The 27,164-nt window shown below is 42.3% G+C and overlaps 2 protein-coding genes and 1 long non-coding RNA gene across 14 annotated transcripts in view; 1 reads left to right on the forward strand and 2 right to left on the reverse strand.

Annotated features, from left to right (window-relative positions):
- On the reverse strand, positions 1-27,069 carry ZNF577 (zinc finger protein 577). Of its 7 annotated transcripts, none has more exons than XM_009195129.4 (7): positions 26,974-27,062; positions 14,673-14,764; positions 8,595-8,793; positions 8,238-8,316; positions 6,318-6,444; positions 5,254-5,349; positions 1-1,642 (listed from the first exon to the last, which is right to left on the reverse strand). In XM_009195129.4, the coding sequence occupies exons 4-7, from the start codon at positions 8,295-8,297 to the stop codon at positions 486-488; spliced, it is 1,440 nt and encodes a 479-aa protein (XP_009193393.2). In that variant the 5' UTR covers positions 8,298-8,316; positions 8,595-8,793; positions 14,673-14,764; positions 26,974-27,062; the 3' UTR covers positions 1-485. The 7 variants fall into 7 exon arrangements, with proteins under 7 accessions (XP_009193393.2, XP_021787095.2, XP_021787096.2 ...); XM_021931403.2 differs by lacking the exon at positions 26,974-27,062 and adding an exon at positions 15,811-15,861; XM_021931404.2 differs by lacking the exon at positions 26,974-27,062 and adding an exon at positions 15,833-15,851.
- The window catches only part of ZNF649 (zinc finger protein 649), a 31,489-nt gene continuing 25,013 nt past the window's right edge, over positions 20,689-27,164 (reverse strand). For 5 of the 6 annotated variants that reach the window (XM_021931401.2, XM_021931400.2, XM_017952658.2 and 2 more), the window contains 2 exons: positions 26,974-27,069; positions 20,689-22,457 (listed from right to left, as the gene is read on the reverse strand). In XM_021931401.2, coding sequence (XP_021787093.1) covers positions 21,100-22,457; positions 26,974-27,069 — 1,454 coding nt within the window. In that variant the 3' untranslated portion in view covers positions 20,689-21,099. The remainder of the gene's footprint in view (positions 22,458-26,973; positions 27,070-27,164) is intronic. The other variant, XM_009195126.4, reaches the window with a different exon arrangement.
- LOC103880165 overlaps positions 20,959-27,164 on the forward strand; it is a 10,034-nt gene continuing 3,828 nt past the window's right edge. The window contains exons 1-2 of the long non-coding RNA XR_641061.3: positions 20,959-21,042; positions 26,662-26,797. This is a non-coding gene — a long non-coding RNA (uncharacterized LOC103880165). The remainder of the gene's footprint in view (positions 21,043-26,661; positions 26,798-27,164) is intronic.

The following is a 27,164-nucleotide window of genomic DNA, read 5'->3' on the forward strand; positions in this document are numbered from 1 at the left end:
TGGGGTTCAAGATTTCATTTATTAGACATGTCCCTCCAAGACTCTCAAGACATAAAACTGTGATACAGGAGTTAATTTGGTGAGTTTCCATCATGTCTTACTTTCAAGAGTTTTTCTTTTCTATAACTTCTCCCATATTTTACTAAAAATGTTTTCCATATCCATTGCCTCTACAGTTGTCTTTGTTTCTTTGGCACACAAGGCACAATTTAGTGCTAAAAGCACCATCACAATCTTTCACAAACATTCCTGTAAGAATTCTTTTGATACCAATTGAGATATCATATCCAGGTAAAGGCTTCCTCATAACAGATGCATTTCTGCCCAACATGATTTCAATGGCATTTAACAGGTTTGACTTCTCACAGAAATGTCCTCTACAACCACTGCCTCCAGTGTTTCAGCCCTAAATGAGCTCTCCAGCATATAGTGGCTGCAGGATTCCTACTAAAGATTTTCCCACCTTTCTGGTATCAGATTTATTCTTATACAATATCTGTAACATACAAGATATAATTTATTACTGATGGGGCCACATTCACTTCATTTGCGAGGCTTATTCCCTGTTCAAATTCCTGATTAACTACAAAGGCTTGATTTCTTGGAAAAGGTTGTTCTACAATCACTACATTTCTACCCACTAGGCGCTCACTCTTGTTTAACAATGCCGGGGTTCCTGAGGCAGGCATTTCTATAGGTACAGTCTTTTGCTCTTTTATGTGTTCACTCATGTATAAGGAGGTATGACTCCTTGAAGGTTTCTCCACCTTCAGTGAATGTATGGCTTTCTCTCTTATGTGAGTTTTCTTATGTTTAATGAGGACTGACATGTGGGCAAAGGCTTTGCCACATTCGCTGCATGAATATGGCCTCTCTCCAGTGTGAGTACGCTGATGCTGAATGAGCTTTGACTTGCTTCTAAAGGCTTTTTCACACTCATGACATTCATAAGGTTTCTCTCCTGTATGAATTCTCTGATGTCTGGTCAGGTCTGACTTAAAATAGAAGGTTCTCCCACAATCACTGCATTTATAAGGCTTCTCTCCTGTGTGAAGTCTCTGGTGTGCAATGAGGTATGCCTTCTGAGAAAAGGCTTTCCCACACACACTGCACCCATAGAGTTTCTCTCCAGTATGGGATCGCTGATGTCTATTGAGCCGGCACTTCCGGCTGAAGGCTTTTCCGCATTCACTGCATCTGTAGGGTTTCTCTCCTGTATGGGTTCTCTGATGGACCATGAGCTGTGACTTTCTGGAGAAGGCTTTTCCGCATTCACTACATTCATGGGGCTTCTCTCCCGTGTGAGTTCTCTGATGCTCAGTGAGCTGAATCTTCCTCATGAATGTTTTCCCACATTCACCACATCCATGGGGTTTCTCTCCTCTTTCAGTTCTCTGATGTTGAATAAGCTGTGCTTTCCTGGAGAAGGCTCTCCCGCACACACTGCATTCATGTGGTTTCTCTCCTACACAAATTTTTTGATGGTCATTGATCTGTGATTTAGGACTGGTGGGTTTAACACATCTATGGTATTTAACTTCAGTAAGAGTTTTGTCACGCTTGATATGGAGGCATGATTTCCCATATCCACCAAATGCATCAGAATCTTTTCCTGTGTATCTTCTATTCCGGATAACAAACCCTAAATGAGATTTCAGACTTTTACAATGTGAGCCAAACTTATTGTGTCTTTATATTAAAGGAACAATGCTCTTAAATAAATCAAACTTATTTCCAAGGGCATAACTTTACTGACATCTTTTGAAATGTTTAAGCTCATTTTGGTTTTCTGGGTACCACTGCATATGGTCAATCCCCCCAAATTTCTTCTAGGAAAAAGAACAATAAGAACATCCATGATATTTTTTGTGGAGGTAACAGAAGGTACAAAAATGCCATGGTTTTGGCTGGCTTTTATAAGATCTCAGTCTCAGAGTAGTGTACCTCACCCTCTGTGAAAAAGGATGATACTATAAAACAGCAAAAGGAAAATATAGCAAATTTAGCAACAACAATGGATACTCTATAATGAATCAATACAACTTGGGCTGCCTCCCAAATTGGACCTTGCAAATGGAGACAGAGTAGAAACAGAAACACATTGCAACCGGAATAAATCAAAAATAGATGGAGGCGATGGATATATTCACCCAACAAACACTGAATGGGATACTACAGTGACTAATAATATATTCTCTCTCTCCATGAACCTGTCATTCAGGTAAAGATAGAGAATCAACAGGTATGCAAAGAAGTAAGAAAATTACAGAATGTGAAGAACAGTACAAAGGAAGTGGCTCACATCATAGGGTAAGAACGAGCAATGTTATGCAAAGAACAAAATAAAGAACATTCCAAGAAAAGGGAACAGCCAGTGTGAAAACCCAGAGGCAGAAAAAACTTAGGTGTGATAAAAAAAAAAAAAATTGTAAGAGAAGCTGGTTTACCTGGAATATCCTGAGCTTGAGTGAAGTAGAAATACAAAAGTTTGGCAAGGCTGGCAGAATTAACAACATAGAGATTTTGGAGGAAGACTTTGTTAGAAATTGGAATTTATGCTAAGAACAATGGCAGTAAGCCACAAAACATTTTTTGCGAAGAAAACATGCTCTGAATTGACAGTTCCAAAACATGACTGTTCTATGGAGAATGAATTGGAGAGATGAAATTATAGAAGAGAATACCCCAGATGCTATGGCAGAATTCAGGTGGCTTGATTAGGAATAATTACAATGGAAATGGAGAAATATGAAAAAACAAGGACATAAGTATGGAGGAGGGAAAGACAGGATTCACTCTTAGAACAAATAATGCCGGTAGAAAAGGGAAGAATTGAGGATAATTGCTCAATATGTGGCTTAAACACCTATGTAGGTGCTGGTGCCATTTAATAAAATGAGGGTAAAAGAAGCCTCATACCAACCAGTAAAATACACGCACAAAACAATACATGACCATTACTAAGTTAGTGCAGCATAGACACAAAGGAGATAAAAGTCAGAAAAGAGAGTGGCCAGGCGCAGTGGCTCACGTCTGTAATTCCAACACTTTGGGAGGTCAAGGCAGGTGGGAGGAGTTTGAGACCAGCCTGGCCAACATGGTGAAACCTTGTCTCTACTACAAATATTAAAAAAAAAAAAAAAATTGGCTGGGCATGGTGGTGGGCACCTATAATCTCAGCTACTTGGGAGGCTGAGGCAGGAGAATCCCTTGAACCTGGGAGGCAGAGGTTGCAGTGAGCCAAGATTGGGCTACTGCACTCCAGACTGGGCAACAAGAGCAAAACTCTGTCTCAAAAAACAAAAAAAAAAAAAAGAGGGAGCTCCAAATGTACCCTGCAATAGTCAAAAACTACTTCTTAGAAGTAAAACAAGAGCTGACAGTGAAAGAGTGCAGTATCTGGATGTAAAAATGCAACATGATCAGATGCACAGATGTCAGTCCTCACGTTATTTGACATTATCTGTAGCATTCAATAAAACATATGCCTTCCTCCTCCTTGGAATAATTTTGTCACTTATTTCATGGACATCTTCTGATTTTCCTACCACAACCCTAATACTTTTCCTATGTGGCTGGGTTCTTCTCTTCTGAATCTCTGAATATATGTGGACCTCTTGTTTCTTCCACATGAGGAGTGAGCAACACTCACTCCTCACGTCTTCTCATCAAGTTCCAGTGCCTTGACGGCCCCTGCCCAGAGGGGAATGAAGCCATCACATCAAATGGAACTCACAGAAAAACGGAAGTCAGTCAAACATGCAGCAATGGAGGTGATGCGAACCTCTATTACCATGGCCTACTGTGAGGTGGGGCTTGAGAGTGGAGTATTCAAAACAATAAAAATTAACAGGAGCAGTCGAGACGTTCAGACATACAACAGAGTAAACCGAGAAGACTCAAAGCAACGCCAAGGTGAGCAGGAACCGGAGTGGTGAGCAATACAGCAGAACCTAAATATAATGCACAGGGAGGGAAAGGATTTTCCAGGAGGAAAGAGAATCTCAGCTTCTAACCCTGAAGCCGAGGGAAGAAGAATTTCACAGAACACTCGTCCTGGGTGCTGGCAAAATATAGAATAAGAAGGCAGGTGAGATTACAGAAAAGGAGATATCTGCATGAAACTATTTGTCAGAAGACAGAACTGAAATCTTTAGTATATATGAGTATACTATATGATGGTAGAAACATCTGGGAGAAAGGAGGATTCCGGTTTCACATACTGGAATAAGGAAATATTTGGAGAGCTGTCCTGGCGGCTGGTGACACACAGAGGGTTAGAGTGCAGATGAGACATTAGTAGCAGAGATGTCTATTTGCGAGTCTCCAGCAGGGGCCAGAGAGCTTAGGCCTTGAGGGTGAATTAAACTTCTACCAGGAGAATCAGCAGAAGATAAAAAGAAAACAGAAGCTGGAAAGGTGGGAGCAGTGGGTGAGTAAGTCAACAGAGATGCCCCGAGAGACAAGGTGTGGGCGCTTTGACATGAGCTAAGGTGAGGTGATTTTCAGTAAAGGAAATCGGCCCTTTACAAAGGGGCCAGGGTACGCTTTTAAGCGACAGAAGTGCTAAAAGTAACACAATCCGGCCAGGTGCAGTGGCTCATGCCTGAAATCTCAGCACTTTGGGAGGCCAAGGTGGGTGGATCATGAGGTCAGGAGTTCGAGACCAGCCTGGCCAATGTAGTGAAACCCCATCTCTACTAAAAATACAAAAAATTAGCCGGCCTCATGGCCGGCACCTGTAATCCCAGCTACTCAGGAGGCTGAGGCATGAGAATCACTTGAATCTGGGAGGTGGAGGTTGCAGTGAGCCAAGATTGCACCACTGCACTCCAGCCCAGCCAACAGTGCAAGACTCCATCTCAAAAAAATAAATAAATAAATAAATAAATAAAGGCAACACAATCCAGATGGGTTACAAGGAGAGTTTCAAAGCAAGTAAGGTAGGGAGCAGGAAGGGACAAAAGCTGGGAGCAGGCTGGGAAGAATGGAACCAGCTAAGAATTCAAGGTCTTCAATGATATGGACTGAAATTAGATCCAGAAAATAGAAGAAAGGAAGACATTATCCTTTGAGAGCCGGGAAGGGACAGTTCTATTAGGGATGGACACAGATGCAGAAAGGCTGATTAGGTTTCTGGGCCACCAACTACTGCAAAGTCCTCTAAAGAACATTTTAAAAGCATCAACCCTTCTCCGACCCAGCTGGGATTTTCGTGCCATTTCTCCGTTTTCTTAGTTTTCACTCACTTACCTGGACAGGTTTGACTGGGGGCTGCTCCTTCTACTATCCATGGGGGTTCTCCTTGCTCCAACTTGAAGAGTGAATCTGGCTTGGTGCCTTGATACCCTGTAAACAGGAGATCACTGAACACTTGGCACGTGTGCTTGGGGAATGGATGAAGATAGAGAGTTATGTCTCAGGAACCACAGCATTTGCACTTTGATAAAGTAAAAGTCTTTCACTCAGTAAAAGAGCACAATCACTTTGTGCCAGGGAGGAAAATACAAGTCTATGACACACTCATACCCATTAGGATGGCTACTATCAAAAAAAAAAAAAAAAAAAAGCAGAAAATAACAATTGTTGGCAACAATGTGGAGAAACTGGGACCCTGTGCACTCTTGGTGGGAATGTAAAATGGTACTGATATTGTGGAAAACTTCCTCAAAAAATTAACAATGGAATGACCATATCACCCAGCAATTCCACCTCTGGGTATATACCCCAAAGAATGGAAAGCAGGGTCTCAGATATTTGTACACCCATTTCATAGCAACATGATTCACAAGCCCTCAAACGTGGAAGGAACCCAGTGTTCCTTAACAGATAAGTGGATAAGCAAAAGGTGGTATATACATACGAAAGAATATCATTCAGCCTTAAAAAGGAAATTCTGGCACACGTGACAACACGGATAAACCTTGAGAACATCATACTAAGTGAAATAAGCCAGACACAAAAAGACAGACACTATATGATGCCACTTATATGAGGTACTTAGAGAAGTCAAAATCCTAAAGACAGAAAGTGAATGGTGGTTGCAAGGGGCTGGGGAGAAGTGGGGCAATGGGTAGTTGTTTTGTGAGTACAGAGTTTCAGTTTTAGAAGACAGAAGGTAGTGGTGGTGGGTGCGTAACACTATGAGTGAATCCCAATGAACTGCACACTTATGATTAAGATGGTAAATTTTATGTTATACATTTTACCACCACAACAAAAAAATCTATGACATACAAACCATTAAATATTTACAGGACCATACAGAGGTCACCAAATAAGAAAGAAAAGGTAAGTGACTGTGATGCTGTCCTTACCTACTGATACTAGGTTGCTGTAGTTTTCCAACATTACTTCCTTGTACAAGACCTTCTGAGACCAGTCCAAAAACTGCCACTCCTCCCTGGTGAAGTCCACAGCCACATCTTCGAATGACAATGATCCCTATAAGAGCAATTCCAATGCAATCTGAGGTGGATAACAATAGATGATGCAGAAAAGAGGCACAGGGACGCATCTTGATCCTTTTCTCCATGACAAATTATGCACACCATGACTATTTCACATACCAAAGGACCATGGAATTCCAGCAATACCTCCTACCCTAAAAAAGCACTAAGGCAGTATTCACATAGATATGAAACAACATGTAATAAGAATGTTCATTATTCCTTTGTTTCTGATAATGAAAAACTTATCAATAATCTAAATGTCTATCAAAAGCAGACAGGGTTAAATTACAGCACCTCCATGCTATAATATACTATAAAAATGTTAAAATCAATGAGGTAGATGTATACATAACCACGTGATTATCAATGATCTTCAAGGCATTCTCTTAAACGCAAAAAATTAAGCTCCCAAATAATACATGACCTAAGACATATTTTAAAAAATGTAATAATATGGCTGGGCATGGTGGCTCACACCTGTAATCTCAGCACTTTGGAAGGCCAAGGAGGGCAGATCACGAAGTCAGGAGATTAAGACCATCTTAGCTAACACGGTGAAACCCCGTCTCCACTAAAAATACAAAAAATTAGCTGGGCATAGTGGCGGGCATCTGCAGTCCCAGCTACTCGGGAGGCTGAGGCAGGAGAATGGTGTGAACCCAGGAGGCGAACCTTACAGTGAGCCAAGATCGCGCCACTGCACTCCAGCCTGGGCAACAGAGCAAGACTCTGTTTCCAAAAAAAAAAAAAAAAAGCAATAATATGGCTGGGCGTGGTGGCTAACGCCTGAAATCCCAGCACTTTGGGAGGCTGAGGCGGGGGGCTCATGAGGTCAGTAGTTCAAGACCAGCCTGGCCAACATGGTGAAACCCCATCTCTACTAAAAATAGAAAAATTAGTGGGGTGTGGTGGCACGCACCTGTAATCCCAGCTACTCAGGAGGCTGAGGCAGGAGAATTGCTTGAGCCCAGGAGGCGGAGGTTGCAGTGAGCCAAGATTGCGCCATTGCACTCCAACCTGGGCAACAGAGCAAGACTCTATCTTGGGGGGAAAAAAAAAGTAATAATATATACAATTATATAAGTACACACGTATGTATACAGAAATGTACCTAAATATAAATATATTCTATCAGATGTCAATCACAGGGACGAACTAGATAGAGACCCAAACTATGAACACTTATTTATTACCCTTTGGGTTGAAGTTTGGGCAGAAAAAGGGTGAAAGGAGATACTGTCTTTTGATACAAATGCTTCTATTTGCTTGAATCTCTTGCAGGCAAATGTAGCCATGTATCATTTCAGTAATTAAACATAGTAAAAGCAAAACAAGCAGAACTGGTGCTTTGTTTTTTGAACCTGGAGTTAAGAAGGTAAGAAAGAAGCATTGTCAGTATCTGCATTCCAAGCTGTTACCAAAGAATGGAGCTGCTAGTTGTCTCCTGCTGTATCAATAACAAAAATCTGGCTGAAAGAATTCTACTTCATGGAGGATCAAAGGTCAGGCAGCCCATTCATTCTATTGGATGCTCCAGGCTTTACTCCTGGGCAAAGTCAGATGACCAGAAGCGTCTATTTTCAAAGCACCCTATTTTCAAAGAATTTTGTCCAATCCAGTTTTCCTTTGGCATTACTCCTTAGCTTACCTCCCTAAATAATAGGAAAAAGCCAAAGAAAACATCCCATGCCTTTATTACAAGGGTGACTTTGAGGATACTGTCAACCACAAACGCTCTCTGAAGGAAAGAAATTTCTCAAGATCTAACAGCAATGACACATTTACCTCCCCTGAAGAACTGCCTTGCTCTCTCCTCACAGACATTACAATCGTGGCATTTTTCATGTGTTTCCTGTTATTTCAGCTGCCAAAAAAAAGGAGACACAGTTTAAAGCAGAGAAAACCCACAGGGTCTTAACAGTCACTTAGCTATGTTCCGACATTAAGAACTTGGCACAAACCCCCCGATCTATATATCTCGTTTCTTAATTTGCCAGGATTTTAAGATTCCAACTTAAACTTATTTTCTGACAGATCCTGATTTTTATCAGAATACACTATCTCATTTAACCAGACTGCCTTTTACAAGCTTCCACAGATCCACTGGGAAACAAAAGACAAAATAGGTAAAACAAACCTCACCTGGGCCTTGGCCATTTTCTTCAACTCCTAGGGGCTAGCAGCTCTAGGGTGTTCTCTCTCTTCTATCTATTCTGGGCCTTCCCAGAAGTTGTGGTCAGGTATCATCTCAGGTCAAGCTACCACTGGAAAAGATGATCTTCCCCAGCCTGGAAGCTCTTTCTTCCATTACTGAAAATGTCTTGTTCCTATAGGCTAGAACCTGGGGATTCAAGACCAAATTCAATAAGAAACATGCTCCTAGGACCACAAGTCTCCAATTGCCATCTGGACTCACATTAACATCAGGTTCCAATATTTCATCGGTCTCCTTAACACCCTGGAATCGTGGAGCACTGGTCCATAGGAAGATATGGAATGAGCAAGAGGAATGCCTTTTTTTTTTTTTTTTTTTGGTTACGTCAGAAATAGAACGGATGTGAAACAGGAGATAGTAAACTAAAACCACTTTATGGTCTTGTCTACTGCCAAGTTCTCACATATATGTTTTAGGTAAGACAATGAAGGAAGTGGTAAAGCCAGGCATGGTGGCATGGGCCCTAGCATCCCAGCTATTGTAGAGGCTGAGATGGGTGGATCTCACCTGAGCTCTAGAGTTCAAGACCAGCCTGGACAACATGGCAAGACTGTCTCTAAAAATAAAAACATAAAAGAAGTGGTGGCTCAGGAAACTGACTTAAATTCACCAGCAGCCACATGCTCCTAAATTTTTTGTTTATTGCACTATCTTACTAATCAAACAAACCATACGCACTGTCTTACTAAACCCTCAATACTACTGTATAAGGTACTCGTTATTATTTCCATTTTAAACATGAGTAAGCTGAGGCTTGCTGAGACGAAGTGTGTTGTGCAGGTTAACATTCTTCCTAATTAGAAGCGTGGGAACTTGAATCTACATCTGGCTCTCTCCCTTGTGACACTTCCCTCCTACAACAGCCTCACAGTACAAATTTGTTCTCTTTCCCTCTCACTTTTAGAACTCTGCTTCCCAGCACTTTACACTGTGGGGTGGCCACACAGTCACAGCTACACAAACAAGAGCCTGCGATCTCCTAATGCAATATTCAGTGTGCATGCTCAGCCTGCTCCTTCCACACAGGCAGGAAAGCAAAGGGGGTCCCATCCTTGCCCCAGAAGCAGCAGTTCAGGGATCAGTCTCCCCAAGAGCCGCTCTAGAAACTCACACTCTGAGAATACCCACACTGTGAGACCAACTTGAATTTTGCTGTCACCCCAGCAAGTCATTCTCAAGACTCTCTAGCAAGCCTGTATCCTTTACACCCAGAGAGCTCATCTCCAAGCCATTTTCTGATCCACCGGTAAACACACTGGTCAAAATGCAAACCTCCTCTACCTTCAATCCTGAGACTGCTTCATCCCAGCCCCAGCCCTTCAGTCTAGCCTCCCTACAGGGCCAGTCCAAAAACAGTGGTACCCAACCCAAATGTAGAAATCCGTATGGATGGCTAAGAGGTAGAAAAGGCAGTTATGCATGAATGGGTTGGAGCTGAGATCTCCAGGGTTGAAAAATCCAGGATCCAGCCATTTCCCAGAAGCTCATGGCAGACTTCCATCATATGTAATACATCAGAACTGCACCAGATACTCACACGGAGAACATGGCAATGTAACCAAGAATGGCAATGATATATCACCCTGATTGGTAAGAATAATCTGGATTTCCTACTGAACTGAGGTTCAGGTCAAATGTCCAGAGGGACAGCTACCTAAATTAAAGAGGAATTTGCTTAACAAAGGGGGCTTGGATGTCAGATTGTCAGCCAACAGTATCCAATAAAAAAAAAACAAACTAGGGCCTGCTGTATTGGCTCAGGCCTGTAATTGCAGCAATTCTGCAGGTGAAGGCAGGAGAATTCCTCGAGGCCAGGAATTTGAGACCAGCCTGGGTAACATACCAAGACCTTGTCTCTACAGGAAAATTTAAAACTTAGCCAGGCATGGTGGTGCATGCATGTAGTCCCAGGTACTTAGGACGGTGAGGAAGGAGGATCGCTTAAGCCCAGGAGTTCCAGGCTGAACTGAGTTTATGATCGCATCACTGCACTCCAACCTGCACAACACAGCAAGATCCTGCCTCGGAAAAAAAAAAAAAAGGCAAAAAACAAAGCCTCCACTTCAAATAAAAGTTGGGATGCTTCCAAACCATTACAAGCCCTCAGCCTCATCTGCTTTTGGGAGGAATGAAGCAGAAAGGAAGGAAACAGGTAATTTCTCTCATATGATGGCCTACCTTTGGATTTGTCTGACTGCTGTATCAGGGTATCATTTTGTGTAGGTTTTTCAAAACTTTTTTTTTTTTGAGAAGGAGTCTCGATCTGTCGCCAGGCTGGAGTGCAGTAGTGTGATCTCAGCTCATTGCAAACTCCGCCTCCCGGGTTCAAGCAATTCTCTGCCTCAGCCTCCTGAGTAGCTGGGATTACAGGTGCTCACCACCACGCCCGGCTAATTTTTGTATTTTTAGTAAAGACAAGGTTTCTCCATCTTGGCCAGGCTGGTCTTGAACTCCTGACCTCATGATCCACCTGCCTTAGCCTCCCAAAGTGCTGAGATTACAGGCGTGAGCCACTGCACCTGGCTAAATTTTTTTTTTTTAATAGAGACAGGGTCTTGCTATGTTGGCCAGGTTGGTCTTCAACTCTTGGCCTCAAGCAATCCTCCCGCCTCAGCCTCCCAACGTGCTAGGATTACAGGCATGAGTGACTGGTCCCAGCCTCATGGTATAGTTTAACTTGTTGTTCTCTACCTACCCAACTCCCAATTTTTCCTTTTAATTAAGTGAGTAGCTCAACTTAGAGGTTTGATTAGTCCCATGTTCAATTTTTTTAGGTAAGAATCCTTCGTGGATGGTGCTGTATACTTCCTACTGCAACACATGAAGAGGCATGAGAACAAAAAAAAAAAAAACAAAGAAAAAGAAAAAAAGAAAGGGGAGTTGTTATAGAATTAAAGAGATCTAAGAGATACAAGCAACTCGAACGCACCCACGTCATTTGGATCATGATTCAAACAATCCAATGTTAAAACACAATGATGAAATTATCAGAAAAAAACTGAATATAGACTAGCTATTCAATGAACTAAAGAAATAGGCTACGCACAGTGGCTCATGCCTGTAACTCCAGCACTGTGGGAGGCCAACATGGGCAGATCACTTGAGGTCAAGAGTTCAAGACCAGCCTGGCCAACAGGACGAAATCCCATCTCTACAAAAAATACAAAAATTAGCCTGGTGTGGTGGCAGATGCCTGTAAGCCCAGCTACTCAGGAGGCTGAGGCAGGAGAACTGCTTCAACCCGGGAGGCGGGAATTGCAGTGAGAAAAGATCGTGCCACTATACTCCAGCCTTGGTGACAAAGCGAAAGTCCGTCTGCCCAAAAAGATAAGGAAAGAAATTATTATTAACTTGGATACACTGAAAATGGTCTAGGATGGGTGAAGTGGCTCACACCTGTAATCCTAGCACTTTGGGAAGTCAAGGCAGGAGGACTGCTTGAGCCCAGGAGCTCAAGACCAGCCTGAGCAATACAGCAAGATCCCGTCTCTAAAAGAAAAAACAAAAAGAAAATGGTCTAGTGGTTATAAATTTTTTTAATGACCATACCAGTTAGAGATTCATTCTGGGATACTTACAAGTTTCAAGGCATGAAGCCTTGAATTTGCTATGAAATTCTCCAGAGTAAAACAAAAGTGGAGGCACAGATAAATATGACTGATACGACAGATGAATATGAATTGATTACTGTTGAAGCTAAGTTATAGGCAAATATTATACTATACTCTCAATTTCCATGAAAAAAAGTTAAAAAGAGTCATCAGAGCCTGATGAGTTCTATCTAATCTTTACAATACAGATGACTCCAACATTTTGTAACATTCACAAATCACAGAAAAAGTGAAGCCTCTCTAACAATTACATAACACCAGAATTTCCAAACACGAATCAATAGAATAGAAAAAAAAAGAATTATAGAGATAGGTGCTTATTCATTGATTTTCATCCTTCCTTTTCTAATACTTGCATTCAAGGTTATAAATTTCCTCCACTGACTGCTTAGGTTAAATTCAACAAGGGTTTACATGTAGAATTCTTATTAAAATGCAATTGAAAATATTTCCACTGTGATTTTTTTTTGAACTCAAATTATTTAGAAGTGTATGGCATAACTGCCAATCATTCTGACAAGAAAACAGCATGTTCTGATTTGATAGTTCCAAAAAGTCACATGACTATTCTATGGCAAATAAATCATTTTGATATTGATTTACAGCTTAATTCCACTGCAGAGAAAATATTCTGTATGATTTTAATCCTTTGAAATTTATTTAGACTTCCCTGATGGCCAACCATATGGTGACTTTTTATAAATGTTCTATGTGCATCTGAGGAAAATTATTGAGTGCAGTGTTTTAGATTGGTCAAATTTGTTAATTATGTAGGTCTTTCTAACCTTTCAGGGGTTAGGACTATTGTGGGTTAGCTGCCCATTTTTGTAAATAATGTTTTATCAGAATACAGCCACACCCATTTGTTTATACATTCTGTATAGCTACTTTTGCCAGCAATGGTTAATCTATGCCCTTTTAACTTTTTGTCTGCCTGTTTTATCAGTTACTGAGAGAGGTATGTTAAGAATTTCCCATTATGATTGGGCATTTGTGGTTTCTCCTTGTGTCTAGCATACTCCATTTCTCTACACTTAACACACTAAGTATATGCTTAAGTAACTTTTTTTTTTCTTTTTTTTTGAGACGGAGTTTCACTCCTGTTGCCTAGGCTGGAGTGCAATGTCATGATCCCAGCTCACTGCAACTTCTGTCTCCTGGGTTCAAGTGATTCTCCTGCCTCATCCCTCCTGAGTAGCTGGGATTACAGACACCCGCTACCACGCCAGGCTAATTTTTGTATTTTCAGTAGAGACGGGGTTTCATCATGTTGGCCAGACTGGTCTCAAACTCTTGATCTCAGGTGATCTACCCGCCTCAGCCTCCCAAAGTGCTGGGATTACAGGCGTGAGCTCTCACGCCCAGCCCTCAATAGAACTTTTATGCACCAAAAGACATGCAGAAAAACATTCATATCAACAATTCTCATAACTCCCATAAACCAAAACAACGTCTCTTGATAATGGAATGGATAAATAATATGGGGTATAATCATCAATGGAATACTACATAGCAATGAAGAAGAAATGAGCTACTGCTACATGCAGCAACGTAGATGAATTTCACAACAAAAAGATTGAGCAAAAGAAGCCAGCCACAAAAGAATGTGTACCTTAGGATTTCATTTACATAAAGGTGACAACCAAGCACATCTATGATGTTTTTAGGATAACAATTACCTCTGGAGAGAACAGAGAAGATGAGGGCTTCTGGGATGCTACATTATTCTATTTTGTTAACCTGGTGATTTTTCAAGTATAATCACTTGGAAAAAAAACTTAAGAAAACTACAGACCAATTTCTGTTATAAATGTATAGGCAAAAAAATTTTTTTAAATTTTCTACTGTGAAAAATTTCAAGCAAAAGAACAGTATGCTCAAATTCCACATATTCATCACGTGACTTAAAGAATGATGAACTCACACCTAATTTTGTTTTATCTATACCACCATTCAGTCCCTCTCCACCAATGGATTATGGATTATTCCCAAGCTCATCCAAGATCTCTTTTCATTTCTTGATGCAAAAATATTAAATAAAATATTAGCAAATAAAATCCAGTCTCATATTAAAAGAACAAACCATTATTGACAAGTATGGTTTTTTCCTCAGGAATATATGAAATTGGGAAATAGAGCAACATAAAGAAAATTTTAAATAGAAAAAAATATAAATGAAAATAATTGTAAAGGTCAAAAGCCCTTAGAAAAGAGATATAAAAACTTGATAAATCACAATCATTATTTATTCAGACCATACTGTGTACCTAGTACTACACTTTGAACATACTTAAAGAACATTTGCTCACTTAATCTTCATAACGATTCCATGAAAAAGAAACTAGGACAGCTTTTTTCCCACAAATAAGGAAACTGACTCAGAGATTAACATACCCAAGTCAGAGGCAGAGGCAGGTACTTCTTACTCCACAGTCCATCCACTTGCCACCTGGCTAAAACTATTAGCAGATGACAAAAAAGCTCAACTAGAAAAAAGAAAGACATCAATTTATAAGTTATGTGTAATGACATGAGTAGAATGAAGTGACAGAATAAACGTATATATTTTTGACTTCTGTTCTTGTCCACTAAGTAAAATTAGAAAGGAAAAAAGTAAAGAGGGAGGGGCCTTATGCGAAAAAAAAAAGTCACGATTTACATCAAAAAGTATTAACTATGTAGAAATAAGCATAACCAGAAATGTCCCAGACACGTATGGAAAACACTACAGCTAGTTGAAGAACTAAAACCCTTGGGTTAATGGAAATCCATCGCATGTTCCTGAAAGTGTTGTATCTAGATCTACATCAGTTCTACCCAAATTAAAGCAACCACCTGACGGAACCGCAGCAGTTTAAAAAAGAAAACTCTCAAAGAGAATGTAATATGGGAATATGTAGTTGACAAGATGTTAGATGAACTACGAATAGAATTATACCAATACGTAGACACCTGAACCCAAAATACGAGTAAAATTATACCAATACCTAGACATCTGATCCCAACGCTGAACATGAAATACACTAAACCAGAGTTATTTTCTGGAGGAGTATTTAAAAGGATGGGGATGTTATTACTTGGCTCGCAATGATCCTGAAAGCAAATTTTCTACAGAATATACAGGAGCAGGGAAGCAAGGGGACCAGCAGACCCCTTTCAAAGCACGCATGTGATAAGCAATGAACACGAACTGCCCAGAGCTGTCTCCAACACCGACACGATTCGCTTCCCCGCCACGACGCCCTAGTGCTACTGTGCAACGAAGACCTCCCAAGCGCTTGTTCCAATGCGGAGCCCATGAGCTCCCAGACTCTGGGAACTGCAACACGACTCTGCAAAACGAACCCCCAGCGAGGACTCCCCACGAGCTCCCCGCAACACGGACCCCACGCGCTAGCGAGCAACCAAAAAAAACCTCAACGCGCTCTCCCTGGCTCTGAAACATTCCCAGAAGCCCACGTAGACCAGATCGATGACCCTCTGTCTCCACTGCTGGAGGCGAGTCACGGACCCTAAATCCCTAAACACTCGCCTCTGCCCGCCGACCCGCGAACCTCGCAAGCTGCGGACGCGACACTCGCAAGTTTCGGGGATGGCGGCCGGCGAGGGCCACACAGCTTCTTTTCAGAGACGCGGAATCCGGCAAATGCCGTCACTTCATGATGCAATATGTCTGCGCCCAAGGGATGCTTGCTGGGAGCAGCCATTTTCAACCCTACTGCCGTACAGCAGGCGGAGTTCCCCTTTTCGCGCCCTAAGACAGGTAGGCTCTGACAATGAAAAGCGATTGAAAACGACCCACCCTTTTTCCATTCCACGTGAACTGCTGGACTTTGGCTTTGCAATATTCGCTAGGGGCGCTACATAAACTGCTTAGTTTCTCAAAGGCTCAAGCCCGCCCTGATGTGTCTGCAGGCTGGGTAGAGATGGTCACAGACATTTAGGCACTTTAATCCTAAGAAGAATGGAAAGAAACCATGTGGGCTCGGCAATCTGAGAGGAATTTCAAGAGGGAGGGACCTGAGCAACAATCGGAGGGGCTATTATCCTGAGGATGCTTCTGGCTGGAGGGACCTTATGGAGAAAGCTGCCTTTGAGAACTGCCTGAGAAGTATCTTTACATCTACATCAGACATAGCCTCAGAGAAAGGAGTCAGTCAAAGAACGGGTAAAACGACGGCAAAGCTTAGGTTATAATTGGGGTGGAGAATGGAGAACAGGGTTGATCAGCGGGCCGACCAAAGTGGGGAACTGAAGGGGGCCAGCTCCTCAACAACCCGTGGGTGTTTCTCGTCAGGTGGGACCAGAGACTGAGAAAAGAAATAAGAGACAGAGACAAAGTATAGGGAAAGAAAAGTGGGCCCAGGGGACTGGTGCTCAGCATACGGATGAGGACCCACACCTGCACCAGTCTCTGAGTTCCCTCTGTATTTATTGATCATTATCTCTACCATCTCAGAGAGGGGGATGTGACAGGACAATAGGGTAATGGTGGGGAGAGGGTCAGCAGGAAAACATGTGAACAAATGTCTCTGTGTCATAAACAAGGTTAAGAAAAGGTGCTGTGATTTGATGTGCACATACATAAACATCTCAGTGCATTAAAGAGCAATGGAATGTCTCAGTGTAAAACCCGATTGTATTTTTTATTTACTGAGATATACAAGAAAACCACCTTAAGACTGGAGGTTGAAGGGGTGGCCTGCCCCTCCACACCTGTGGGCATTTCTCGTCAGGTGGGTCGAGAGACTGAGAAAAGAAATAAGACACAGAGACAAAGTATAGAGAAAGAAAAGTCGTCCCAGGGGACCTGCCTAGCACTGGTCTCTGAGTTCCCTCAGTATTTATTAATCACTATCTCTACCATCTCGGAAAGGAGGATGTGGCAGGACTGTAAGGTAATGGTGGGGAGAGGGTCAGCAGGAAAACATGTGAGCAAAGATCTCTGTGTCATCAATAAATTTAAGGAAAGGTGCTGTGCCTCGATGTGCACATAGGCCAGATTTATGTTTGACTTTACACAAACATCTCCATGCATTAAAGAGCAGTATTGTCACCAGCATGTCTCACCTCCAGCCATAAGGCGGTTTTCTCCTATCTCAGTAAATAGAACGTATGATCCAGTTTTACACCAAGACATTCCATTCCCAGGGACGAGAAGGAGACAGATGCCTTCCTCTGATCTCAACTGCAAAGAGGCCTTCCTCTTTCACTAATCCTCCTCAGCACAGACCCTTTACGGGTGTCGGGCTGGGGGATGGTCAGGTCTTTCCCTTCCCACGAGGCCATATCTCAGGCTATCACATGGGGAGAAACCTTGGACAATACCTGGCTTTCCTAGGCAGAGGTCCCTGCGGCCTTCCACAATGTATCATGTCCCTAGGTACTTGAGATTAGAGAATAGCGATGACTTTTACCAAGCATACTGCCTTCGAGCACTTTTTTAACAAAGCACATCCTGCACAGCCCTAAATCCATTAAACCTTGAGTCTATACAGCACATGTCTCTGCGAGCACAGGGTTGGGGCTAGTGTTATAGATTGACAGCATCTCAAGGTAGAAGAATTTCTCTTAGTACAGAACAAAATGGAGTTCTTTATGTCTACTTCTTTCTACATAGGCACAGTAACAATCTAATCTCTCTTTCTTTTCTCCACAATACACTGATTTTTTTTTTAAACTTGCCCTAATTAAGACAGTTTACCTACTGACAGGCCTAAGTGATAAGACCTCAAGCCCTTCCTCAAATATCACTTTTGCAGTAATAGACTTGACCTCAGCCTTAAGCTAGCATCAGTTTTGTGCCAGCACCTATTGACATTACCACTGACCACAGTTCAATTATTATATCTATCAGCCTCTGAAAATATCATCCAGATTGGACAAAGGCCTGCAGTATTCCAGTATTCCAGTTTACAACTAGATTCGGCTCTTCCAGAACCTCTTTGTCTTCCCCTAATCCTGTTTAGCCTCTTCAGCTCTCTGTGGAACATGAGATACCAGGACACAGTTGATTCTCCTTTAAAGATCTCTTTTCATAAGGCACGAGGATACTTACCTGCGAGTACTTCTGCAGTGGGAGGAAATGAGGGTAGATGCCAGGAAGAATGTTGGGTCTGTTCCATTCCACAAGGAAGGTTGCAGCTGGTCAGTTATCTGGGAGTTTACAAGTTCATATTCCCAGGATTCTGAAAACAACAATTTGGATCAGGCATGACATTGCCTGTCCTGTATTTATATAAACCCCAGACCACCCACAGAGAAAAATGTAGGTGTAGCTCTCAGGTGCACACAACACCCCTTCTCCATTTTCTTGTTCAGTGGCCCATTCGTGGGTGTGGAGGCATTGGTGTTTGCCATCCAAGTCTCAAACCTGTTACAGGAACTTAGTTTCTCCCACACAATGTTGTTCATGAAGCCCCTGCACAAATGGCTAACAACACTCCAGTCTTTCTTTTCATCATCACCAGTGGGACACTCTTCATATAATCAAAAGTGTGGTGCATCAAAGTGCCAGCCCACCAAGGTTTTGTTAGTTGTGGCTGTGGCATTTTGTCATAGTTGATTACGTTAAAACAGGGCACCTCTGCTTCCTTCCCATGTTCGGTAAGCCAGTAAGCCACTCGAGTTCTGCTGGTATATGCTGTCATGTTAGGTATACTGGTGTAGTTTATCACTGGTAGGATGAGAGGGTCACTCTAGGTGGTGACAGGTGGGCCAGGATGGCAGATCCAGCAGGGCTTCATCAGGTTACTCTTGGTGGCCAGAGCTTGGGAGAGCCTAAGGAAAGCTTTATGTTTCCAGGTCTCTACTGCCTTGTCATTGTGAAAAAAGCATATTGATAGATTAGTGCCCTCCCCCTAACTCTCCTGGGGCCTCAGATGTTCCCTACCTATTGGATAGGGGTTGAGCTGAGTTGGGGTAGCAACCCAGTCTGTTTATACCAGTCCCTGTTGATTGACTCAAACCTTTCAGCTTCAGTTGCCTAGTCCAGGAAGGGAGGTCACATCCTATATAAACTTGACATCTGATATGTTGCACACTTAACTAGAAAGATCAGCTGTCTCTGGCCCCACTAGAGGGAACCTAGCACTGTAGTATTGCTTGGTCCTGTCCCTTACCCTTTCTTTTTGAAGGACTCATTTTCTGAAATAATATTGAATTAACTTTAGGGTCAGAAATTTAACAGCTAATCATCACATGATCTTGGTTGGGCACTGAAGATAGACAATTAAAAAAAGGAACCCACAAATGGGAGAAGTGAATATAATGTCGTTACAGTCTCACCGATGCATCACAATGTAGCAGTCCCTGGTTGTGAGGTATCATCCAGACTTCTTTGTCTCACAACCAAGAAAATTAAGGAGTATGGATGCAAAGGGAGAGGTTGGAGTGAAAGTTTAATAAGTGAAAAAGAAAGCTCTCCACAGCAGAAAGGGAGCCTGAATGGGTTGCCATTTTTACAACTGAATTCAAAAGCTTTTCTATGAAACTCATCTCTGTAGCTATTTGTATAACTTATCTGTGAAGCTGTCTGTGCAACTCCCCTTATCTGTGTAGCTGTCTTTAGGCAAGCACAAAGCATAGCTTCTCCTGTTTGTGTAACTGTGGGTCTGTTTTAAGTAAGACTCCTCACTCCCCCGGCAAGCTCCCATGGAGTTCACCATGTACATGCCTGAAAAGGGGAGGAAACTTCTTCCTGGGAGCCCACTAATCACACAAAGAACAAAAGGCTTCTATGCTGGGCCTTACTTTCTTATCAGAGTAGCTGCTGCCTGAGTTTTCCCCCACTCTGCTCTGTTCGTGCCTGTGCTTGATTTTTCAGGCTTTCTGTTTAAAAGAATTTTGCCAAAGGCCAGCTTTAGCTGTCTGCCCAATTAATTTTTCCTTTTTTCCTCCCTCAATGTGATAACCTTAACCAGTGATGTGGGGCAGACACTATCTCCTTTAACTTTTGGAATAATTGGCCGGGCGCGGTGGCTCACGCCTGTAATCCCAGCACTTTGGGAGGCCGAGGCGGGCGGATCCCGAGGTCAGGAGATCGAGACCATCCTGGCTAACACGGTGAAACTCCGTCTCTACTAAAAATGCAAAAAATTAGCCGGGCGAGGCGGCGGGCGCCTGTAGTCCCAGCTACTCGGGAGGCTGAGGCAGAATGGCGTGAACCTGGGAGGCGGAGCTTGCAGTGAGCCGAGATCGCGCCACTGCACTCCAGCCTGGGCGACTAAGCGAGACTCTGTCTCAAAAAAAAAAAAAAAAAGAAAAAAAAAACTTTTGGAATAATTAATGCAGTAAATAGTAATAGTTCAAGATATTCTGTCTAAAAATAGACATCAGTTATACTATCTGACATATGATGAAGTCAGGAATGGAACAGAAAGCTCTCAAACAATCCTCATTTCCGCAGGGCTTCTTTGTTTCAAGAGTACTTTAATATTTTGATAAAGGCACTTCACAGTAGTGGGTTCACAGTGTTTTATTTCTATATTTCACCTGCTAAAGGATGTGGCAGAATGTACCACTGAAAATGCTGTCACATTAACTACCTTCCAGGAGTGTTTCTCCAGTGTGTACTGACACCTCTTAAGGACAAAGGCTCTCCCACCATCACTGTATTTCTACCCACTATGAGCTCACTGTTGCCATGGTGATCACCCATGATAGGGTCCCTCTTCCAAAAGAGGCTTTCCTACTTTCTGCATTCACAGGATTTCAAGCTTTGTATTGAAACATAAGCTTGAAATCTTATGGAGGACTTAACCAGGTAATCAACTAGATACTTTTGGTCAAGGCTTTTCCGCATTTAATATACAGTTTTCAATTACGTGTTTATAACATAAAAGAAGATGTAATTGATGACTGAAGGCACGACCACGTTGACTGCATTTGTAAGGCTTCTGTCCTGTGCAAAGCTTCTATTATCTCCCGAGGGTGCACATCTGGCAAGTGGCTGTCCCACAAGGACTACGTTCCTATCTGCTAGGAGCCCGCTGGTGTTAAATGGCATCTGCGGGTTCACAGAAGGTATCTGCAGAGTCACCATATTAACAGGGCTTTTCCCCTGCATGTGTTCACTAGGACTTAAGCTATGACTTGCTGTGGAAGGACTGTCCACCTTCACTGAATCCCCCCGTTTCTCCCTTGTGTGTATTCTCTTATGTTTAACAAGGCAAGACATATAGAAGTAGGCTTTCTCACACTCATCACAGCCATAGGGTCTCTCTCCCGTGTGAGTTCTGTGATGTACAATGAGCATTGTCTTTGTAATGAAGGCTTTCCCACAGTCACTGCATTTATAGGGTTTCTCTCCTGAGTGAATTCTCTGATGTCTAATGAGTCCTGACTTCTGTGAACAGGGTTGTCCACATTCAGGACATACAAAGGGAGTCTTTCCTGTATGATATCTCTGATGTGCTACAAGGCAAGACTTCTGGCTGAAGGCCTTACCACAGTCAACGCATCCATAAGGTTTCTCTCCAGTGTGAGTTCGTTGATGTATAATGAGATTGCCCTTCTGAATGAAGCCTTTTCCACATTCACCGCATGTATAAGGCTTCTCTCCTGTATGAGTTCGCTGATGTACAATGAGTAGTGATTTTCTGGAGAAAGCTTTCCCACATTCGCTGCATTGATGCGGCTTATTTCCCGTGTGAATCCTTTGATGTTCAGTAAGCTGAGATTTCCTGGGGAAGCCTTTCCCACATTCACTACACCCATGCGGTTTCTCTCCTTTGTGAGCTCTCTCGTGTTCGGTGAGTCTGTACTTCTTGTAGAAGGTTTTCCCACACAAGCTACACCCATGGGGTTTCTTTCCTGTATGAATTCTCTTATGCTCAGTGAGCTGAGACTTCTTGAGGAAAGCTTTCCCACAGTCAGTGCATTCATGGGCTTTCTCTATATTGCGTGTTTGCTGATGTTTAAGGAATCGTGACTTAGTGCTGATGGGTTTTCTACTTTCATGGAATTCAATTTCCATAGGCATTTGTTCATGATTATCAAGGAGAAAAGCTCCATCTCCATTAAACTCAGCAGGCTCCTTTCTGTTGTATCTTCTGCTCTGGTTGGTTAAACCTAAATATGATTTCAAAGTTTTTCCATGTTCATAGTGTTGTCCCATCCTCTTCAGTATTCTTTGGTTTTGCAAGTGCTGCTGCGGATGATCATCAGCTTTCTCAATTTCTAAGAGACAGAACAATAAATCCTTCCATGATCATCACATGGAATAAAACTGCTTCAAAGATGCCTCGGGGTTGGCTGGCTTTTTACTGGAAACCCTATGATACCAACATGGAAGGAATTCCAAGTATAAACGTTCCCTATCTGTTAAAAAACTTTTAAGAATTGCAGTTAAATACACATAAGATAAAATTTGCCAGCCAGGCACGGTGGCTTATGCCTGTAATCCCAGCACTTTGGGAGGCCAAGGCAGGTGGATCATGAGGTCAAGAGATCGAGACCATCCTGGTCAAGATGGTGAAACCCCGTCTTTACTAAAAATACAAAAAATTGGCTGGGCGTGATGGCACACGCCTGTAGTCCCAGCAACTCAGGAGATTGAGGCAGAAGAATCGCTTGAACCTGGGAGAAGGAGGTTGCAGTGAGCCGAGATTGTGCCTCTGCACTCCAGCCTGCCAACAGAGCGAGACTCCATCTAAAAAAAAAACAAAAAATTTGCCAGCCAGGCACAGTGGCTCATGCCTCTAATCTCAACACTTTGGGAGGCTGAGGTGGGAGGATCGCTTGAGTCCAGGAGTTTGAGACCAGCCTGGGCTACATAGGGAGACCCTGTCTCTACAGAAACATTTTTTTTTAATTTGAAAAAGAATAATCCTGAGTAGGGAAACAGCAGACATAGGGATTAGAATAAATAGAAAGTCACGTTAGAATGTTAGATACACAGCATTTGACTTCATCCTAATTCTATTAGACTGTTGGGTGCTAAAATATGCCCTTCTCCATTCTGTAGACCATCATCACACTAACTTTCCTAAAGCGCCAATCTCACATGTGAAGGAAAATTGCAGTCAGTACTCTAACCTTTGTTAAAATAGAGATCACAGACTGATGGAACAGACTCTTTGTGGCAATAAGATACCAAATTATAAACTAGGCCTAAGGAAACACAGGCAACGGTTAAGTCGTACACCCCCTACATTTAAAGAATAAACTATGTTCTAACTGCCATGACTTTTTTTGTTCTGTTTTTTTCTTTTTCTGTAGCAGCTAAACAAACACTGACCTTGGGACAAGCAATATTGAAACAATTGCAGCTCCCCGACCACCAGACGCTGACTAACTGATGCCCCTCACCCCCAACAGCATTCCTAACTGCAGCTATGATTGGACAGGAGACTGATCTCAATATCTTTCTCCTGAGAAACATCAGTGAGGCTGTTTTGGTCAGTTGCTGGAGTCTGTGCAGACTTTTCTTATATCCTGTGAAAGACCTCCTAGCATAGAGTCAAATTCCACCTCATTTTAATGTTAAAACTCCACTCCAAAATGAACATGGATATGTTACATATATGTTTGCTTGCTGTGCACACGTTTGCTGATTCTCATAAAGATATTCATAAGACTCCCCCATCTCTCACTGAACAGGTATGCAAAGCAAATTCTGCAAGGCAAAAAGCCTCCTGCAAGGCAAAAAAAAAAAAAGAGTTTCCCCTCTCTTCAGTGATGTGTGTTTCTTTCACTTCCCCAAGGTCACATTACTCAGATTTGCGAATCATCTTTTGTTAGAATATAAAGTTTCTCTTTGTCTCCTCGATTTTTCAGTTAACACCTTGTATCTACCTGGCTATGACACATTCTCTTATGTTCCAACAGAAAGAGAAACACAGCGATCCCTATGGACTTTCAGAACATGCAAGCGGAACACGCAGTCCTCTCCGCACAGCTCTGCCACTGCACCACATGTGGAAACTGTCACCTTCTTCATCATGCCCTACTTGCATAGATGTCATATTAGAATTTTTTTTTCCACTTTACTGTCCCTAATATACTAATCCCTCACCTTGCCACTAACAGCCTCTACTTCCTGAATTTTGTACTTATGTCTCTGTTGGCATCGGTGAAGGGAGCCCTTAAGGAACACCTTCCTACTTCTGAATCAAGACTGGAGGCAGCTTTACTTTTAGTTTTTCTTAGAACATCAACTACACAGTATTATTGCTACAATACTGCCACCAGGTGAAAGGTAACCTCTACGTAGAGCTAGAAAAATACACAACTTTACCTCCACCACCATCCTAAATTACTGGCACAGAAAACTCACAGCAGGAGCTGAACAATAAAAGTTTTACCATCACCAGACGCATCCACTTTAAGTTCCCACTTGACCGTTTCCCAGCAAATATCTTCTAACACTGGCCTCCATGTGACCAGTTTCAGGCTAATCTCTTTTTTTTTTTTTGAGATGGAGTCTTGCTCTGTCACCCAGGCTGGAGTACAGTGGCACAATCTCAGCTCACTTCAACCTCTGCCTCCCGGGTTCAAGCAATTCTGCCTCAGCCTCCTGAGCAGCTGGGATCACAGGCGTGTGCCACCACACCTGGCTAATTTTTTGGATTTTAAGTAGAGGCAGGGTTTCACCACGTTGGCCAGACTGGTCTCAAACTCCTGACCCTCGGGTGATCTGCCCACCTCGGCCTCCCAAAGTGCTGGGATTACAGGAATGAGCCACCGCACCTGGCCTTCAGGCTGATCTTCTGACAGTCCCCACATGGCCTTGCATTTCCAGTTCTACAACTTCTTGTCTTGTCATAGTTCTTCATCTTAATTCAATACCTAGCTATGTCTCTTGCATAAGATATTTTATCAGTCTGTCATTCTCCATCTTGTCTAGACCACTGTAGGTTACATTTCTTCTAAAGTCTTACAATTCTTTCTGTATTTACTATTCACTTTATCTTTGTATAGCCCTGAATTGTAACAAAAACATTTCATACGTTCAGAAGTTTAATTTGTAAATATTACATAAATTTTGCCCTATTTTTGCTAATAAAATCTTTGCTCAAGACAGACATTTCTGTTTCTCAGTAAATTCAGTCTCTTCTACTGTGTATTATGGCTACAGTTCATCAACTCATGGAAACAGCCCCCGAGAGACAAGCCCAGGCCCCCAACCCAATTCTAACGAAACCAGACTCGCAGAGCAGGAGGCCTTGGGATGGACAGTGTCATGAAAACTCCTTTAATAAAGATCTTGCCTTTAAGAAATGCTTAATAGATAGAAAAGTATGATCTCTCTTCAGCCTGGCTAATCGGTCCTTCGATAAAGAAATGCATGAATGACCAAGATGTATTTCAGTCTTACACAAGGAAGAACGAAAACCAGGCCCTTGACTCCAGAGTAGCAAAGGAACCTCAAGCACCACCAAATCCCACTGATATGATATCTGTGGGAGTGGCTTGTGTGTGATTGGGGTGCAAAGTAGAATGGGAATCTAGAGATGGAAGATATTATTATATTGTAGTGTATTATAAACCATGTCATGAAAAGAAAATTCAAGGTGAAAAATACATACTATCAGAATGCAAAAAACAAACCATAGTCACATACCTATGCCTCAGGTTTTTTTGTTTTTCCGTTTTTTGTTTTGAGATGGAGTCTTACTCTGTCACCCAGGCTGGCGTGCAATGGCGTGATCTCTGCTCACTGCAACCTCCACCTCCTGGGTTCAAGTGATTCTCCTGCCTCAGCCTCCCAAATAGCTGGGACTACAGGCATATGTCACCACGCCAGGATAATTTTGGTATTTTTAGTAGAAACGGGGTTTTACCATGTTGGCCAAGCTGGTCTCAAACTCTTGACCTCATGATATGCCTGCCTCGGCCTCCCAAACTGCTGGGATTACAGCCACCATGCCTGGCCTCCTGTGCCTCAGTTCTTATCTCATTTGATGAATCAGCAACTCTAGACAATGCTTATGGCATTCTCTCTCTCTTATATAAATGTATATATAGATATAAAGTATATATATAAATGTATATACACATATACAGACACATACACATACATACACACACACATGCATATACATATAAGTGCTGTTCTAGCAAATTAATCAAACTTGAGGAGAGGGTCTTGGGAACCTCTACTTTACAGTTGGTTGATCAGAAGCTGAGGTGACAACCTGGGACTTGCCACTGGCATTTGAAGTGGGAGACAGTCTTGGACTGATCCCTTAACCTGTGGGATCTGATGCCGCATCAGGTAGATAGTGTCAGAGCTAATTTGAAATAGAGGACACCCAGCTGATGTCTGCTGGAGAATTGTCTGAGGTGTGAGAAAACAACCCCTATATATCCAGTGGCATAAATGCTGGGTTGAGTGACTATGTGAGACAAAAAAAAAAACAGTTTGTTGTTTTTGCCTCAGAAACACAAAATGATCCTCTGACAAGTGATGAAGAAGAATGGGAAGATGTGAAAATCCAAGCAAGAAGAACTTACGGGAAACAACATCTAAGAAGAAATGAATAGGGATCAGTTCAGTTCCAAGAAGGGATAAAGGGGTATGTATGTTTCTCTAAATTCCTATAAGAAAAAGAGCTCTTGTATCATATGGGGAGAAGGATATGTGGCAGCTGTTTCTGTCTCCCTAAACACTTTCACAACTGTCATGCCTTCTCTAAACGACCAGAATGTGACTTTCACTGCCTTCCTCTCTTGCTGGTTCTCTCTCACTTACCTGGATGAGTTGGACTGTGGATTTCATCTTCTAATGCCCATAGCGGTTCTCCTTGTTCCAACTTGGTGAGGGCATCAGGTTTGCTAGCTTGAAACCCTGTTTGTGGGAAATGGGAGAAGACTTAGGCTCACTGAATTGCACTACATGGCTCTGATGATAGGAGAAAGGTACATGTTAGGGACTGCATAATT

This window comes from Papio anubis, chromosome 20 (genome assembly GCF_008728515.1).
Source record: "Papio anubis isolate 15944 chromosome 20, Panubis1.0, whole genome shotgun sequence".
NCBI classification, from domain to species: Eukaryota; Metazoa; Chordata; class Mammalia; order Primates; family Cercopithecidae; genus Papio; species Papio anubis.